The sequence below is a fragment of the Vigna angularis genome, chromosome 4 (assembly GCF_016808095.1).
Source record: "Vigna angularis cultivar LongXiaoDou No.4 chromosome 4, ASM1680809v1, whole genome shotgun sequence".
NCBI lineage: Eukaryota > Viridiplantae > Streptophyta > Magnoliopsida > Fabales > Fabaceae > Vigna > Vigna angularis.
This window is the reverse complement of record NC_068973.1, coordinates 2,968,809-2,987,754: the sequence shown is the minus strand read 5'-3', so window position 1 is coordinate 2,987,754 and position 18,946 is coordinate 2,968,809. Positions and strand designations below refer to the sequence as shown.

Here is an 18,946-nt window from a genome sequence, read left to right as displayed (position 1 = left end):
ACAAGGTGAGACATCAACATAATTAAATTATTTGATCATGGTTAAGAAATGAATTTTAAGTCTAACTCAACTTCACAATACGAGCTTGTAAGATAAAATTTACATTTACTTATATACTATAAATTGATCTTATATCTAATTATATCTAATTAATGTAGCACTTAATAATATAACAATTTTACATCTTTTGTTTGAAACAAGTGTTTCCTTTTGCACCTCCGTATCTGCACTCCGTAAATTTTAAAATGACCACTTTGTAAAACTGATTTTCAAATTACCCATTTTGAAAATCTTTTGAAATAAGACTCACGAAATTTCCAGGACATGATTTCCTCCACTGTGGAATTTGGAATAATATTTTTGAAACAAAATTAATAGAATAAACATTTTAAAACAGATGAAACATATTTGAGAATAAACTTTCCAAAATAAGACTTTTGAAACATGTTATGAAACAAGTTTTTTCAAAAACTTTTTAGTACAAGTTTTCTTTAAAACATGAAATGTATTTCAAAATGAGTTTTTTAGAATGAGATTATTTTTACATCATGTTCTCTCTTCTTCTTCCTCTACAGAGACAAGGATGACAAAAGCCGCAAAAAGAATGTTGTAGTGCAATGAGAGAGTATTTTAATCATTTTATGGTAGTGAGAAGTGCGGTTACTAATAATGGAGGTGCAAGAAGAAAAAGCCTGAAAACTGAAACTGGCCATTTTGATAATAGGCCCATTTTGAAGTAAAAGCGGCCCATTGTCTTACTGAAAGTTAAGTCCTCCACATAATGCGATGAATCGGGTCGAATCAAGATTCCGGTTCGGTATTGGCGAGTTCCTTTTCGTTTTTAATTACGAGAAATTGCGTCACTTTTCAATTTTCCTTGAAATTCTTCTACCTGGTTCGTTAATCTAAGGCCAAGTGTTCCTGCTTCGTTCTGTAATAGTCTCTGTCATCGCGATCTTTCGAAAACCCTACTCCCTCTCTCCCTCTATATCAAGAAGCTGCTCGGAAGGATCGAGCAGTTTCGAATTGGATTCAGCATGAATTTCAGTGAGCTCAATTCGGTGCTGTGATTCGCACAACCATGTGGTTTTCCTTCTGGAGATCCAGAGATCGTTTTACCTTGGATCATCTCAGGTTTGCATTACGTAGCTGGCGAATTGCGTGTTCTCAAATTATTGAAATGCGTTTAATTGTTGAACGAAAATTAAATTAAAACAATAAAATCTGCATTTATCTTTCGGGCGTCCGATGATTCCGTTATGCCTCTCTTTCTGTGCCTGATACCTGTAGTTTGGGAATTTTGTTTGTTTTTCATTCTGTTTGTGGTTGAATTGAAGTGAGGAGTTCGGCTTTTGAAGCTTCTGCTCTTCCTAAGTTACCGGACTGTTTGGCTTGTTAATCTGGATTATAATACTCGCACCATAGAATCTGATTTAGTGCATAAAACCACAGAGACTGAGAAAGAGAAAGGGAGGGACTAGGAAGAACAAAAAAGTTCCATTGTCTGTGGTAACCAGATACTTTGTTGGTTTTGTTTGCACATGAGTGATAGAGATTGATTAAACTTTGTTGGAAATTACAAAGACACCAACCAGTGAGGGCCGCTTTCAGTTATTACATATGCAATTTTTTTGATTCATTATAATTTTTAGCTAACAGTGATGAGTTCATTTAATAGTGCGGTAGAGAATGTGTTCTAACACTTTTCTTATTTTCACTTATCAAAATGCATCAAACTGTGCGTTCTATAGGTATCATTTAAAGCCTTAGTTTCTTTGTTGCAAAATGAAATCCCTTATCCTTGTATCCATGTTGCCAGTTGTCAGTCAACTTCTTCCCTGGTAAAATGTGCACACTGCCATTTTGTCAGGTGAGATGTTATAAAGGATAAGAGTCGTGTTACTCCCCAGTTGTGATTTATAATGCTGACTTGAAGTACATTTTGTTAAGATATATTCTTAATGATAATGTAGCAAAAGAGGGGGTAGACTTTACTGATTTTTTATTTTGTTCATTCATTAAGTGTTGCCCTGCTGCCTTATGGTGCTCAGGTACTTAACTGATCAACTGACAAAAGTTCAAATAGTTAACGACGTTAATAAGGTATTAATAACTTCATCGTAAGCGCAAAGCATTCTTTGGCTCGTTTTCCATGGTTTCCCTTACTTCTAAATTGTGCATTGTGGAAGGATTTTGTTATCGAGGCACTGAGATCTATTGCAGAGTTGATCACATATGGCGACCAACATGACCCAAGTTTTTTTGAGTGAGATTCACTTGTGCTTATGTTACTAGATAAAATTTGTTTAGTTCTGGCAATTTAATATCATAGTTTGTGGCAGTTTCTTCATGGAAAAGCAAGTTGTGGGAGAGTTTGTACGGATACTTAAACTCAGCAAAAGTATTAGTATTCCACTTCAGTTACTACAAACAGTGAGTATTATGATCCAGAACCTAAGAAGTGAACATGCTATATGTAAGTTGATTGTCAAACGAAATGTCCTGTTTTGCAGTTACATTTGTTTCTCAGCTAGAGTTAACAATGTTGATGGGCTTAATTGTCGTCTTTATCCCGACTTTTGCAGATTATATGTTTAGTAATGAACATATGAATTACCTAATTACATATTCATTTGATTTTCGGAACGAAGAGCTATTGTCATACTACATATCCTTTTTAAGGTTTGTTTTGATGCATCCTATTGGTGAATGGAAATTTATGACTAAACTGCATGAAATTTGTTTTCCGGGGTTGTATCAGTTTTGTTGACCCCATGATATATTTTGCTAACTAGTTCTTTGGTTAAATGTCTTCTGGTCATTGAAGAGCAATAAGTGGAAAATTGAACAAGAGTACAATTTCTCTGCTTGTGAAGACTCACGATGTAAGTATTCTGCTTTCTGGGTCTACTTATTTTGCTAGTGATTAATAATATTAGATTAAGTGAAATTTGTAAGATGTTCTTACAATAACTACTGGATAGTTGATCTCATATTTATGGCTTTAAAATGGAAAAGGAGGCGAGACTAAGTTTTGATTTCTCGTCCTAGCTGTTGGCTATGAAAGGTGGACAGTACAGGCTTAATTGTACTGGCAGATTCTCCGTGTTGAAAGATTTTTGTTATAATATAGAAGAAACCAAAGGAAAGATAAAAAAAAAGTATCTCTTTAGATGCAGCAAAACTTTGTTTGATATTTTCTTCAGTTGCGGCTGATATTAATAGTGAAATAGGTTTATGTTAGGATATGGGGTGACAGGGTATAATGGGTAATGGGTTTAGGATAGAAGTAAAGAGCGGGATAGTTTGTTAGGCTGTTAGGGGGAGAAAGAGAGTATAAATAAGCCTTTTGGTAATTTTGTGAGGGGAGTTTTTGGATATTATTTTGTAAATCTGGACATTGGCCAGAAGAGGGGGATTAGGCCTCCGATAGGGTTAAGAGGGGGATTAGGCCTCCATTAACGCTATCAGTGTACTCTGTTCTCAATTTCAATACAGAAATTCATTCTTTCTTTCTTCTTTTGTTGACTGTGAGCGTTGATAGTTAGGTTTCCAACCCAGGAACCTAACAAATTGGTCCGACCTGCCGGATCTGCTTCGAATGGAAAGAGAGCTAGCGAGGAGGAATGGGAACGACGACTGCCGTATCCAATTAAAGGCGGAGCAAGACGGTGGGCAAGCTACCGCTTGGGAGAATAGAATCGAAGGGAGGATAAGCGTGATGGAAGGAAGAGACAATACTTGGGAGAGGAGGACCAGCGAAAGGAGCATGGCAGAATACAGAAGAAATATGGAAGAAATACGGCAAGAAACAACCGCGATGCATCAAGACATACAAGAAATCATGCAAAGGCTGGGTGGACGAAACAGGAACCAAGATGGACACGCAGATGGGGGCCAAGCGTCTGTCAACGAGAATCGGAGGGTGAGGCGAAAAGACGAAGGAGGAAGGGAAGGCAAACATACTGAGGGGCAAAACAGCTGGCGGAAACGGGTGGCACTACCCGTCTTCGAGGGAATCGATCCGCTGAACTGGATCAATCACGCAGAGAAATTGTTCGAGTTACGAAGGGTATTGGAGGAGGAAAAGGTGCGCCTAGCCCATATCAGTATGGAGGGGAGCGCTGGTACTGGTTCAGAGCATGGAAGGAGAAAGCCAAGAATCGTTTCTGGGATGGCTTGAAGGAAGCCCTGGTGATAAGGTTTGGAACCATTGTTGAGCGTTTGGCGGCATCGAAACAGATGGGGACGGGGGAAGAGTATGTGCAGGGAGGCGAAAAGGTAAGGAAAGGGAGCGGGATAGAAGACGAGTCATCTGGGGGACGAACGCGAGGAGCGGTTACCGAGCGGTACGAGGCCAAGTACTGTAGACCAGACCGATCAGAATTAGCCGAGCAGTCTGAGGCCGATCGCTATAACACAGGCCAATCGAGAGTTTCCGAGCGGTCAGAGGAAATAGAAGACCAATTGTCTTGGGGACGAACGAGCGGTCAGTGGACACAGTTCGAGGCCGATCGCTATAACACAAGCAGATCGAGAGTTGCCGAGCGGTCCCAGGACATAGAAGACCAGTCGTCTTGGAGACGAACGAACGGTCAGTGGGCACAGTCTGAGGCCGATCGCTATAACACAGGCCGATCGAGGGTTGTCGAGTGGTCCGAGGTCAAGCGCAATATCCCAGTTGAGGTTTCCGCCGAGCGGTCCGAGATAGAATTAGACCTGAAGTAGACGGAGTTGTCCACTCTCTCGGCTGGAGGCCCTATTCAGCCAAAAGCGATGAAGCTGCACGGTTCGATAGATATAAGAGAGCCGAACAGTATAAAGATAGTGGGAATTGAGCCGAACGGTGGAAGTGGTTAGTGGAGCCGAATGGTTGAAGGGAACGATAACCGAACGGTAGAAAAGCATGGGAAAGCAAGCCGAGCGGTATAAAGACAGGGAGAAGAAAACCGAACGGTGGAAAAGCGTGGGAAAGCAAACCGAACAGTATAAAGATGGGGAGAAGAAAGCCGAATGGTATAAAGATAGGAAGAAGAGAGCCCAACGGTGGAAGAAGTTATTTTACAGGGAAGGATAAGAAGCTCCTCGCTTTCAAGGAAATAATGCAGACACGAAAAGGGTCCTATAAAGTCTGTATCTCATCTCGACCACCACCCAAGCCTCCTGACTGGAATTGGAGGGCATCCCATAAATTCTGTATTTCATCTCGACCACCACCCAAGCCTCCTGATTTGAATTGGAGGGCATAATTAGTGGGTTCCCTTCCTAGAATAACAAGATGATAAAGAGGAGCCAAGAGATCAAGTTTTTCATTTCCAACCTTGAGGACAAGGTTGTTCTGCAGCGGGGTGTAATGTTAGGATATGGGGTGGCAGGGTATAATGGGTAATGGGTTTAGGATAGAAGTAAAGAGCGGGATAGTTTGTTAGGCTGTTAGGGGAAGAAAGAGAGTATAAATAAGCCTTTTGGTAATTCTGTGAGGGGAGTTTTTGGATATTATTTTGTAAATCTGGACATTGGCCAGAAGAGGGGGATTAGGCCTCCGATAGGGTTAAGAGGGGGATTAGGCCTCCATTAACGCTATCAGTGTACTCTGTTCTCAATTTCAATACAGAAATTCATTATTTCTTTCTTCTTTTGTTGACTGTGAGTGTTGATAGTTAGGTTTCCAACCCAGGAACCTAACAGTTCACGTGAAGCCTGTTGCCATTTGTTATTCCTGTAAGCTGTAACAGTCAATCTTGTTTGATTATTAATTTTACATCCATTGTTGACCATCTGTTCTATCCAGTCTTTCAAGCTTAGATTATTGTTTTTTTGTTAAATTACTCAGTTGGTCCCTCAATTATTTGGAAGCTTCAATTAAGTCCTTGGACAATTTTAATTAGGTCTTAAACTAAAAAATGTATGTCCTTGGGACTAGTTTATGGAAGCTTAAAACCGCTAACGATTTGTCTGTTATAAAAACCATATGGACTTAATTAAAAAAATCACATGATCAAGGACCCAATTTCAAAAATTTAGTTTAGGAACTTGAAAATGTCCAAATATTTCAGGATCCAACTAAGTAATTTAACCATTGAGATATAAGACTTTTCTTTTCTTCCTTCGTTTTCTGTGTCCTCATGATTTTACTCTACTTTTGTATACATTTAGGATGAAGCAATGTCATTTCCACTGTATGTTCCGTGTCCACATGATTTTACTCAACTTTTCTATATATTTAGGAGGAAGTAGTTTCATTTCCACTGTATGTTGAGGCAATTCGCTTTGCCTTTCATGAGGAGAACATGGTTCGCACTGCTGTACGTACTGTGACCCTTAATGTTTATCATGGTAAGATTTACTGTCTTATGTGGCCTCCCTCTGCCCCCACAATTTTTATTTTTCTAAACTCAGTTATGTTATGATGCAAAAGTGTATGTGTACATATATTTTCTGACAATTGTCTGTACAATTTTCAGTTGGGGATGAATGTGTTAATAGATATATAACGAGTGCTCCTCACACAGAATACTTCTCAAACCTGGTTTCGTTTTTTAGGAATCAGTGTATGGATTTAAATAGACTGGTGTCTGAGGCACTCAAGTAAGACATCATAGGTTCTTTCTCTTTGGCATACTACAGATTTCTTTATTTCCTTAATTGAGAAATTATTGTTACTGAAACAGAAATCAAGGCTCAGATTCAACCTCTGCAATAATTGCTGCTGTAGATGAAATTGAGGATAACCTGTATTACTTTAGTGATGTTATCTCTGCTGGGATTCCTGATGTTGGGAGGTTAATAACAGACAGCATTTTGATGCTTCTGGTTTTTCCATTACTTCTTCCTTCCCTGAGAACACTGGACTCTAATGTATGAGACTTCACTTTATTGCTTTCTATGTTTACATTAATCAAGATTTGCATCTGTTCAAGGATCTCTAAAAGATTTTGATTAGATGTATTTTGATTGAACATTATAAATGTGTCCATATTAATGCTTAGTAGCACATTAATCCAGGACATGCAAAGTGGTGTTGTCACTTCTCTCTACTTACTTTGTTGCATCTTAAGGATAGTCAAGATCAAAGATTTGGCAACTACCATAGTCGCTGCTCTTTTTTATCCCTTTGAGACCTTTACAAAATTTTCTGGGGGAAAAGTCAATGGCTATACATCTGATAGTGGTTTTACATCCGTAAGCCAAGAACCAGATGATAATAGTGCAAAGTGCAAAGCAGAATACTTGACAGTGGAAGTGCCAAACTCTACTAGCTCTTCAGACTTATACCCTGAAAGTGTTATGTCAGAAAATAATCGTAGCAGTTCAAATTTGACATTGAGGTAAGGGCCACTCTTTTCACCTGAATTTAAACTTGATTTTGTTGATATGTCAGATTGAAGTATTTTATTCTTGTCATGGCTGCTTAAACTATCATTCCTTTACTTTTTTGCTGAGTAATTGAAGTGACAATATGCAATTTCTATTCTATCAAATAAAATGTAATATCTTAGATCTTGGACTTTGCTAACACAGTTCTGATTACTTCTTTTTGTCTTCATGAACCGCAACTGATGTAGGGAGGTTTTGCTTGCATATGTTACCAAAGGGGATGATGTACAAGTTTTGGGTTCTCTGAGTGTGCTTGCTACTTTACTGCAAACTAAAGGTCTTGCCAGTAAATATGTGTTTGCTTTACCATTGTAACCTCTATTCTATTTTTCTTAATATATATTGCTCTGTAGAACTTGATGAATCTATGCTAGACAAGCTTGGAATTCTTCCACAACGCAAACAGCACAAGAAGCAGTTATTGGTATGTTGCATCCATTTTTACCATTTTACATATATAAGCATTTGACTGTTGACTTTTACCTCCATTTGTCAATATGGTGCTTCAGGTAGGATTTTTATTATTGTTGTGCACATTTTAAATTTTTATTCTAGATTTTGCCACAAGGTTATATTGGTGTAGATGATGTCATGCCTTCTGCATTTTAAAATTTTTCTGGCTTAATTAAATGTGGCATTTTATGCCAAATACTTAGCATTTTCCTTAGTGTCATTCCTTTATGATTACGCTGAGCGTTTAATTTACGTTCTAGTGACATTATTAAAAAAAATTAAAAAAAACCCGGCACTATCCTAGCCTTTTCCCCCTAGATTCTTTGTGTCCCTACCTCTAGCAATTAGGCTACCCTTTGTATGATCTACTTCCCTAATTATGGCTCCTACAAGCAAGGTGTTAAACTCAAGTTTGGTAAACTTGAGTCAAAACCTAACTTCGTAATGTGAGAAAGTTCACACTGTTGATGAACTGCAGTAACTGAGAGTTCACATTTACACAAATAATTGTTTACTCAAGACTCGATAAGGGTTTTCTGTTCACAAACAACAGCCACTGAACTGAGAATCAACAACAGCAGCTTCAGCTTCGTAGGGTTTGGGGGGATAAAGTTTTTGAATTTATTTGTGAAGCTTAGGGTTATAATCAAGTTTTTGAAAGAGGAGCCTTAATTAAATGGAATGAAAATGTCATCGTTTTTGGGTAGCGGACAGCACACATTATGAAATGTATCTGAACTTCCAAAAGTTGGTTATGAACTTGCAAGCTTACTAAGTTGGAGTCTGAGTTCACTGATATCACTTGAGTTTACGATAATGCAAATTTACATGAGGTAGTTTGTTTTGGGTTCCTAAACTTGTAAACTTGAATGAGTTAAAAACTTGAGTTTAACAACCATGCTAACATGCACTCTCCACACATTCCTGAATCAGCCAGGGTAAAGTGCACTTCCTCTTGGATATGAAATTCATAATCTTATCTCTTCTACTACATCAACTCATCTAATGCAATGTTTTATCCTTGCTGTGTTGACTTTAATCTGTTGACTTTTCACTGCCCACTATTCTGTGCCATACAACATCGTAGGTCCAATAGCTGTCTTCAAAATCTTTTGCTTCAGTTAGAGTGGTATCTTTCTGTCATAACACTCAAAAACACTTGGTTTTTTCACCTTGTTTGAATTTACATCTCCATCTATTTGTTGTTTCTTTTGTATGATCTATGATGTACCCAAAATACTTAAACCATGTGAGTCAATTTATGATATGATCACCAGTTTTCATGTCAAAATTAGGATTATTGCACCTCTATCTAAACTTACATTTTACTTCTAATTTAAAAAACAGCTATATACTTCCAAAGCTTGCTTCTTCATTTATCTTCTCATTTGTTTACATTCTTGACTATTCAACTTGGATTACATTGTTTGCAAAAATAATATGTCAAGACTTTCTGTTTGGAATCTTCTTGGCACATAGTAACATACCTACTATTTGTGGATTTGATAATCTATTAATGAAGCTAAAGGTGCTGGAGAATGCCTTGTTCAAGGTTTGGGATGCAAAGGAAGAATAGAAAATTGTTTTGTGGTTAGAACAAAAAAAAACTGAATTTTTTTTTTCATGGGAGTAATTGCAAATTTGAAATACTTATATAAATATACTGTTCACTTGTGGTTAGAATTTATCGGAATTAATTTTTTCCAAGGAACTTTTTGTTTTGAGGGAATAAAGTTATGATGTTTGAAAATGTGATCCTTGTAATGTCTTCAATAATTATGATAGGAAAGTATTCTATTCTCTTTGGTTACTGGAAGAAACATTTATAAATATAGTGGAGTTGACTAGTATACCTAGGAGGTTATTTCCAGATGGTTGTTATTTTTTTTTTCTCATTCATTTTAAAATAGAGCTCCTTTTGGTTGGATGGGGAGATGGCTTAGTTGTTATGTAGAGGAGTGGTGCTTTTTTCCACTCTTGATGAATTTGGTATATTATTGTATGTTACATAATTGGTGTTGTATATTTCTGCAGCAAGCTTTGGTTGGTGAGGCTTCAGGTGAAGAGCAACTTTTTTCCTCTGAAAATAGCTGGATGAGGGATAGCATTGGCTGCGAGCTCAATACATATCTTGAAAAGATTAAGGTTTGCAGTTTCCTGTTTTTAAGAGTTGTTGGCTTTTCTCTATTGACTCCTTGAAGCAAGCTTGGTTCTATACTTTTCTACTTCATTGATTTTAGTAGTTGACTCTGTCATTACATTTAATATCTGATTGTATCTGGTTTCTACTCTTACTTTTTTCTTAGTTAACCTAATTGAGGACATTTGCATGTCTAGTCTCTTGAGGCAGAAATGTCCATAGGACATGGATAATTAACAATATCTGTCTGAATACTGATTGAATGCTGGAATTTTTCTATACTAAGTTTACTTTCTGGTTTTAGTTAATAAATTAAGCGATTGGGAAAATTTGTTCTCTTTGCTGTTATGCATGTAGTTGTATTGACACTTTTTTCATTAATATTTTTTTCTCACGGACCATAATTAATTTTGTTATCACTTGAAGAGAATAGGGGATGTCTGTCAATGATCTCAAGTATTTTATATGTTTAGGAATTGAACTTTAAGTTTAATTTAACCTTACAAAAGCAGCCTAGAAGGTGAGGTTTAAGCCCACTGATATACTATAATTGGTTAAATCACTTCCGCAGTCCCTATTTCTATTGGGTTTTCTCAAATAGGTCCCTTTCTTATTTTTTTTCCCAATTGGGTCTCTAAAAGTGAAAAATTGAAGCAATTGACTCTCTGTCGTTAAATTGGGTTAACGGAGTTAACTTTCTCATGAGCTGTCAGTTTGACGTGGAATATTTTAAATACATGGCCATTATGTTAGATTGGCATATGCAGAGTAGGTTAGTAGAATATATAATTAAAAAATAAAAAGAAAAAGTTTATGAGAATTGAAACCCAAATTAGGGTTCATCATCTTCAATATGCCGAACATCAAAATGCTGAACATCTGAGAATTGAGACGAACATCACAAGAAGATGGTGAAATTCAGTACATAATATGCCGAATCCAGTATACTCACAAATCTCACACGCAGAGTGACTCAAAACACATCAAAATTATGACTCAAAGGTGATCAAAATCACAAATTCTGCATTGGTTAAAGAACCCACCAGAGAACAGTGAAGGAAAGGGGACAAGGAAAGTCACCCAGTTCCAAAAATCAGTGGGGATGAATAATTGAAGTACCCAGAACTCCAAAGAGGAAACTTTATATGGAAAATAAGACTGATTTATTATTCTCAATCATAAAAAATACATTCTGATACTTTCTATTTGTAATAATCTAATTCTCCTAAAAAGGGAAATAGGGAAACTAGGATAGTAAAATAAAGGGAAATAGGGAAACTAGGAAAGTAAAATAAAATAAAGATTATATATCTATTCCCTCTAATTAGGAAGATTCTAAAGATATTATCTCAAATTACAACACTCCCCCTCAAGCTGGATCATACAAGATTGTATGAACCAAGCTTGAAATAGTCAAACTCAATTGTAGAGAATGTCAATAAACCAAATTGGAAAGCAATGGACGAGGGCGAACTAGCACCATGAAACTTCAACTTGGACAACAATGGACGAGGGAGATTTCCATCAAAAATGGATGATGACTTGCAGCAGCAAACAACAACAAACTACAAGAACAAATGAAGGGCCTCCAGTGGCGAACAACAACAAACTGCAGGGACTGGATTGCCATCAATAGTGGTGAACAACAACAAAACTTCAAGAACATGATTTCCATGAGTAACATATGGGAGGCCTTCAAAGGCTAACAGCCACAAACCTGTAGGGACTTAACTACCCTAAACAACAACAAACCTTCAGGGACTTAACTGTCCTAAACAGCAACAAACCTTCAGAGACTTAACTGTCCTAAACAGCAACAAACCTGCAAGGATTACACTACCCTGCAGCGGCACTAAAAGGCTAACAGTCACAAACCTGTAGGGACTTTAACCACCCTGAACAAACCTTAAGGGACTTAACTGTCCTGTCTAAGACCTCACCTCGAGTTTTCCTTCTGCCAAATCCGTATATTATGATTTTGAGGTTGGCAAGTACATTAAGGATGGTAAATATAAAAAACTAAAGGATACACGAAAAACAGAAATGCCGGTGTATTATGAGTATTGATTTTGGTATGGATGCGCTCACATTTGGAGTATCTATGTATCATAGGTTGAATACAAAAGTTTACTAAATGTATATTTGAAACATTGAATCTTTTTTGATAATTTCTAATTGATTATATCTAAATTGGATTAATATTTTATTTACTTAATTTTATGATGTATTTGTGAAGCAACCTATCTAATTTTATGATGTTGTGTATTTACAAGCTACTTTGATTTGGCTTTCTTAGTTTTTGTTTACCAATGTTTACAGGAGCTCTATGGGTTATCTTCTCTCTGCTCTGATCTTGTCACAAGCCCTCGCGTGCCTAGATTTCAGGTGGATGTTTGTATCTTGTTTAATCTTGTTTATGTTCTTTGTTGTAATTGTTTCATCTTTAAAATGTAAAAAGTACTTGACTCCTTATTTGTTGGCACTTGGCACATCTTTTCTTTTAAGATATTGGAACTGTAGCACTAGCATTATGGCTAATTGGCTCCTTATTATAGGTCATATTTTTGTGAACTTTTCAGTTAATGATGTCATCATTTTTTTAAAAGAGAAAATTAAAATTGAAGAGGAGAAAGGAGGTAAAGTACACTGGGTAAGGATAATATATTCTCTAAAACAAAGAGCACGGGAGAAATTCAGTAATTTTTTTTAGATGAAAGATAAGTTTAGGTAAGTTAAGCTTTAAGGCTTAGCGCTTGGTGAGGTATGCAGAAAGAAAGACAGCCCAGTCTCTCTGAAGTTAAAGATAGCAACTTGGCTTAAAGATCGCTTACTGATATATGCAGCCAAGACAGACAGTACGGTATCTGCAATTAAAAATAGCAACTTGAAACATCCATTGACCAAAAACTTACGAGATACCATAAATAAATCCTACCTTGGAGGCTGTAGCAAGTTTAAGGGAAATAAAAATTCAAGGATGTGTTTCTTGATACTAGAAATGTATAATATATTGATAACTTGGTAATATTAAAAATTAAACAACACTTACAAATGTCATAGATCAAAGCCTATAATATGCAAAATCTAGTATGTAATCAAATCAAATGTAAATGTTATAAATCATCATAATATTGGGTTTTATTAGATATTAGAGTTAGGAATTAAATAAAAATAATTATCAATTTTCATAATATTAGAAAAGAATTGTATTAATCATCATAATATAGGGTTTTAGTTTGAAAAAAAAAAATCTTTTTTCCAGCTTACTCACTGGTTATGCCAGTTTACACAATAACCAGTTTTATACTGTTTTTTCAAAGGCCAGTTTTTAGGGTTAAATGTGATTATCTATTGTCTGGTCTAGTTTGGACAGCATAGATGAATGCTTTACTTAAAAATATAATGATTAGCTGTAACGAGTACTGTTTGGAATAATTTTCTGTTTGTCCTTTTCTTGCTGTTCTACAAGTCTGGATCTGAATTTCAAAGTTGGTCTCCATATTTACCTTTTCTGCAATACCAAGTTCTATCACATTATGTTTAGTAATTTAACATATAAGGATGTTTGTGCTTTTATCAGGTGCTCGATGCGTTAGTTAGCCTCTTTTGTCGTTCTAATATTTCTGCAGAGACATTGTGGGATGGTGGTTGGCTTTTACGCCAGTTACTTCCTTACAGTGAAGCAGAATTCAATAGTCAACACCTGGAATTGCTGCAAGTAAGAACATACGAGGTTTTACCAATAACAACCACAAAGAATTAATGCATGTGCCTATAATTGTGTATTTTTTTATATATATGATGTCCACCTCTGCTTAGTATATTGAGGTAAGTTTTTGAGTGGGGCTGATTTGCACACGTCGAACATCTTGGTTCATTGTCAATTTATTGTCCACCCAGAAATGTAACTTGCGAAGATTTGATTATTTGTGCGTAGATGAAATGAGGGAAAAAGATCTTTTACTGCAATGAAAAATGTGTTTCTAGAAATGGTGAAATGAGTAGCGTTATTATACCCTCCTAAAGTGCATAATAGAAGAAATATATTGGAGTCCTATGGACATGAGTTATCTATATAGTTGACCTCATATAGTTGTATGGGGGTTATTTCTAAATTCCAAAAGGATCACGTTTTTAAAGTTGTTGATGAAGTTCCTTTAGCTAACCTGTAGTCAATAGTGACTCTATTGGTGGATTGCTTGCATTGACGCATATGTCAATGACATACAAAATAATTAATCAAATATATTGGTATGGACATGATCTTACCGTATTTTAATTTGGTTATTGTCAATGCATTCAATGCATGAACCTCATATCCGCTATCCCTAATAGCTGTTGCATCTATTTTCCTCCCAAATACAGGTTTCATACAAGAATTCTGCTACTGCTCTTGTAAAGGAGGTTAGAGGCTTCTGGCCCGATCTTCTTATTACTGTTCTTTGCAATGAATGGAAAAAATGCAAAAGAGGTACTTCTGTATGTTCTTGTGCTTAATGGATGTCCACGTTCAAGCATTTTTTACTTTTGTGCTTCAACCAAGTAATTGTTTACCTGTAGCGATGGAGTCATCTTACCCTCCAAAAGAACCAAAATGTGTACTTTTTCCTTCTCCAATATTATCTTCAGAAGGTAAGCTTGTTCCATATAGCCGTTTCAACATTCCTTTTTTTTTCCTTTGGCTGGTGCTTTGAGGAGCATTGTAAGAAGGCCTTTAATTTATGTCTGTTTTATACAGACGATATACCTGACAGCTCATCATTTGCTGCTGGAGAAAGACTGCATGAATTGGCAAAGGTCTCCAATTATTCTGTCTTGTCATTTTCTTACGGTGGAACTAATTGCATACACGGTTGGAGTTTTCTCAATTTATCTTTTTTAATTGGGTGCCCACTCTCTGTCTTAGGTATTTGTAGTTCTGCACCAACTTCAAATATTCACTCTAGGTAAACCTTTGCCTGAGAAACCTCTTATTTATCCTCCTGGTGATCTCCCAGCGAATTCTCGTGCTCAGACATCTGGACTTGATTTGTCAGGCCCTAAACCAGGAACTGAAGTCAACCTTGGTAAATATTCCTAACTGGAGTTTTCTGTTTTCTCTCTTATCGGATTTTACATATAAAGGGGTTATTACTTCAACATACAAGAGATAGAATGGCAAAAGGCAGAAAGAAGAGAAGAACCTGTGGTTTTGGTGTTCTGGGAGGGGGGCGTGGTTGCAGAATAATTCTGTCCTGATGTTAATATCAATATAGTGATAAACACATGATGTGACAACCAACTGCTCCTAATTTCAGATAGATATTTATGATGTGGGCTATCATTAAAGCACCTAGTACTGTTAGATACCCATTTTGAATATTCCAAATCATAAAAATATTTTATATTTTAAAAATCCTAATTTTCATATCATGTGATGCACGTATATGATATGTGTATCCAATGGGACGATATGATTATTATGAAAGGATATCATACATACAAGATACAGATTTAAAAATGTATAAAAGTTCATAAAACATTATAAATATATTATTGCAATTGTGAAAAATCCAAATTAATAAAAGCATCTCTTAGATATTCTTGAAATTAAAAATTATAAATCATAGTCATCATAAATTACTCTATTATTTTCATATCGTAATAACATTGACAAACTCATTAGTTTTTAAAGAGAATTCATAAAGAGATCAACTCCCATCTTTGGTTTATGAAGAAACAATATTTCTATTTTTATATTACACACACATGTATGTTTCACGTAGTCAATCTTTCAAAGACGTGGCTACCATAGCTACCTCCAAATCTTTTGATCAAATGATTCCCAACAGAAATGGGGTTCACTTGGCACCAATAATAGAACCAAAACATTGCCACACCCTCCATGATCATGAATGCATATTGCAACTTAAGGAATAAATGAATTTCTTGTACCTCAGAATTTTCAGCCCTAGCAATCCACGCAATTGGATTTGCCCTCATAATAGTTGGCAACTGCCCCTAGGCCCAAATTTGTGCTTCTTTCATCTCTAACACTTGACCTTCCTTGAAGATCTAGCAAGTTAGATCAATTTGTTAGGAACCAATAATTGAAATGAGAAAGAAGAGAGAACTTTTACATAATAGAATGAAAAGACCAACAAATAGGAGAGCAGTATCTCCTGCAATGGTTTCACCTTCAGAAAGAATTTCCCTGTTTATATCTAAATAACCCCTCTAACTAACTAACTTATTAATACCCTAACTATATTAACTAGCTTCTTCTCCTTATATCCTAATACTATCTTAGAATTTTGGCCTGATTCAACTTATAAACCTAACTTCTATTGTGTGGTTTGCACCCTATTTTTATTCTCTATATATCACTAATTAATGCTGAAACTAAGCTACCACCTCTGAGGTAGCAATTAAGGCAACCTCCAAAGAGGCTGCAACTAGGGGAGCTAGGGTTGACCACAATTAAGGTGACTTCTTTGTAGTGTGGGAAATGTGGGTGTCTGGACAATGAATCTATAACAGACTCTAATATCATAAAATTTAAAATTTGGACCTAATTTAATACCACAAAATTGATGTGTAAAGAGAAACTTGTTTCCCACTTATGTAATATACTTTGGCCAAATCTTTACTTGATATAGAAAATTAAACCACCACTCTTGAGATTGGTATTGGTATTAAGGCAACTCTCTAAGAGGCTGCAACTAAGGCAGGGCAAAGGGTGGCTGCACACTAGGTTATTTTCCAAACGCTCTCCCTCAGACCCTGGACTTATCTGGAGTGTTGCAAATGATGGTTCTATGTTAAATTCTGATACCATCTTAGAATTTGGGATTTGGGTCTAATCAACCTTAGAAAATCTACTTGTAAGATGAGGATTGTGCTCTACTTTTATGCTCTACTTTGGCTATATAATCAGTTGATCTGGGACTAAACGACCATTAGAGGTTGTAATTAAAGCAACTCTAAAGGAGATTACAAGGGTAACTACAATTATGATGACTTTCTTGTACTCTCATGTTCAATACTTGTAGCATGTAGTTTGGAAAATGTAGGTGGTCTGACAGTGGTTCTAAGAGATGTTATAAAACTGTCTTGGAATTTGAGATTTGGCTCTAACTTAATTCCTCAAAATCAGATTGTAAGGGTAGGGTTGTTTTTCACTTGTATAATATACTCTGATCATATTTTTGGTTGATGTGAGTCTAAAGTAGACTAGGGTGACTGTAATTAAGGTGTCCTTTGAGCATTGTATGATGTAAGGGTTAGGAGACAATTATTATGTTTATATGATCAATTTGGTGATTTTTGTAGCTTTAGCAGACTTAGTTGGTGGTATTCTTCTATTTCTTTTTTTGTTTTCTGTGAAAATGTTCCTTACCTAAAGTTTTAATTCCTTATCTTGTTAGAAGAGTTACATATACATACGTATTGTAGGTTGACAATCAACTAGTTTTCGGTAAAATTGCTCTTATATTCCATGTGCAGTTAATGCTGTGCCTTGTAGAATTGCTTTCGAAAGGGGCAAAGAGCGCCATTTTTCCTTTCTAGCAATCTCTGTAGGAACGTCCGGGTGGCTTGTACTAGCAGAAGAGTTGCCATTAAAGAAGCCCTTTGGCGTTGTTCGGGTTGCTGCACCTTTGGCTGGGTGCAATGTATGTATATTTGTCTGCTACCTTTGCATTTTTATCTCGAATCAAGTAGTTTGGATAACTGACAACTGTGGTGCAAATTTATGTTATTGGTTTAGTTTGACACATTGAAACAGTGAATGTAATTTGAAAAATGGAATTTTGCAAATTACGTTTACTTCGATTACTGGGTGTATAATAATTTTCTGTGCTCATATTTTTAGCCCAAGATTGATGATAAACACTCACGATGGTTACATCTGCGGATTAGACCATCTTCTTTACCTGTTCTGGATCCTGCCAAGTTCAATACCCACGGCAAATTAAAGTCAAAAGCTTTTGTGGATGGAAGATGGACGTTGGCTTTCAGGGATGAGGAGTCTTGCAAGTCTGCTTTATGCATGATTGTTGAGGAGATTAATTTTCTGTGTGACGAGGTTCACAGAAGACTAAAACCATTGCTCAACCTTGAAACCTCATTGAATTTATCAGGTCTTGCAGATGAGGATTCCTCTTCAAACACAACACCTCGAAATTCGGTGTAAGGTCTTTGACTTTATTTACAATAACAGGCTGCTTTTTATAGTCGTGGGTGGGAAATCATTTAAGTCGGTCACCCTTTTTGTATATCCTCCTAAAATACATACCAAACTTGTAGATTGATTTAGTGCCATTCTTTTTGTATACTAGCCATTCCTGAGTTGTAAGTTTATATCCTCTTTCATTCTTTAGGAGCTCTAACCTAGGCCCCATATTTTTTTACTGCATTATTGCTAAGCTATGTAACAAATGTAAATCTGAGGGAACCCGGTAAAGAAAGTTTTATTCCTTGTCCAGATAAGTGTCTATTTACCCTTTTTCTTTAACGAGTTATTGCTGATTTGTATGGATTATGGAATAATGATAGGTTTGGCTAGCCAACGATTCATTTCAATTCATATGAGCAATCACTGATGTCATACATGGATGAATTTATGTAATTCTATTTTGCCAGAACAAATCATACATCTCAGTGAATTCTTAATCTTCTCTTTCACCTCTTCTCATAAAAAAATAGGAAAGTTGGCAAATTGAACTGTTAAATGAAAAGAAATCAAGAATATAATTGAATTGAAAGAGTCTTAATTGATTATGCTAATGTTGTATTCATTTTGACCATTAAGAATTAATTACGTTTTAAGGTGGAGCACGAAATAAATGTTGACAAAATAGCCCGTCTTTTGGTATAATGAAAAGTTCAAGTTCAGTGAGTTGGAAAGAGGATGATTTCCTCACGAGCAGTTCTCCTGCACCTCACCTTCTTCTTCCTACATCTCTCATTTTACACTTTTGCCCTCATTTACTTAAT

At 36.1% G+C, this 18,946-nt stretch overlaps 1 protein-coding gene across 3 annotated transcripts; it reads left to right on the top strand.

Annotated features, from left to right (window-relative positions):
• Positions 1-846: 846 nt before the first annotated feature.
• Positions 847-18,519, top strand: LOC108331444 (protein TRANSPARENT TESTA 9). 3 transcript variants are annotated; one of them, XM_017566122.2, is made up of 21 exons: positions 847-1,134; positions 2,052-2,103; positions 2,190-2,266; positions 2,343-2,476; positions 2,586-2,682; positions 2,828-2,885; positions 6,228-6,336; positions 6,465-6,588; positions 6,672-6,858; positions 7,006-7,328; positions 7,566-7,654; positions 7,731-7,801; positions 9,865-9,975; positions 12,290-12,355; positions 13,551-13,688; positions 14,336-14,441; positions 14,531-14,602; positions 14,709-14,767; positions 14,877-15,036; positions 17,456-17,622; positions 17,823-18,519. In XM_017566122.2, exons 1-21 carry the CDS (start codon positions 1,082-1,084, stop codon positions 18,141-18,143), a joined length of 2,574 nt encoding a protein of 857 aa, XP_017421611.1. In that variant the 5' UTR covers positions 847-1,081; the 3' UTR covers positions 18,144-18,519. The 3 variants fall into 3 exon arrangements, with proteins under 3 accessions (XP_017421611.1, XP_017421613.1, XP_052731779.1); XM_017566124.2 differs by having other exon boundaries at positions 2,024-2,103; XM_052875819.1 differs by lacking the exon at positions 2,586-2,682 and having other exon boundaries at positions 849-1,134; positions 2,343-2,433.
• The last annotated feature ends 427 nt before the right edge of the window (positions 18,520-18,946 follow it).

Bases quoted from the DNA above. Each gene is read 5' to 3' on its own strand.
- LOC108331444 (XM_017566122.2), top strand. From the start codon at position 1,082: ATGTGGTTTTCCTTCTGGAGATCCAGAGATCGTTTTACCTTGGATCAT. The intron at 6,859-7,005 runs GTATGAGACTTC...ACATTAATCCAG, and splicing joins TGAGAACACTGGACTCTAAT to GACATGCAAAGTGGTGTTGT. The intron at 14,603-14,708 runs GTAAGCTTGTTC...TGTTTTATACAG, and splicing joins TCCAATATTATCTTCAGAAG to ACGATATACCTGACAGCTCA.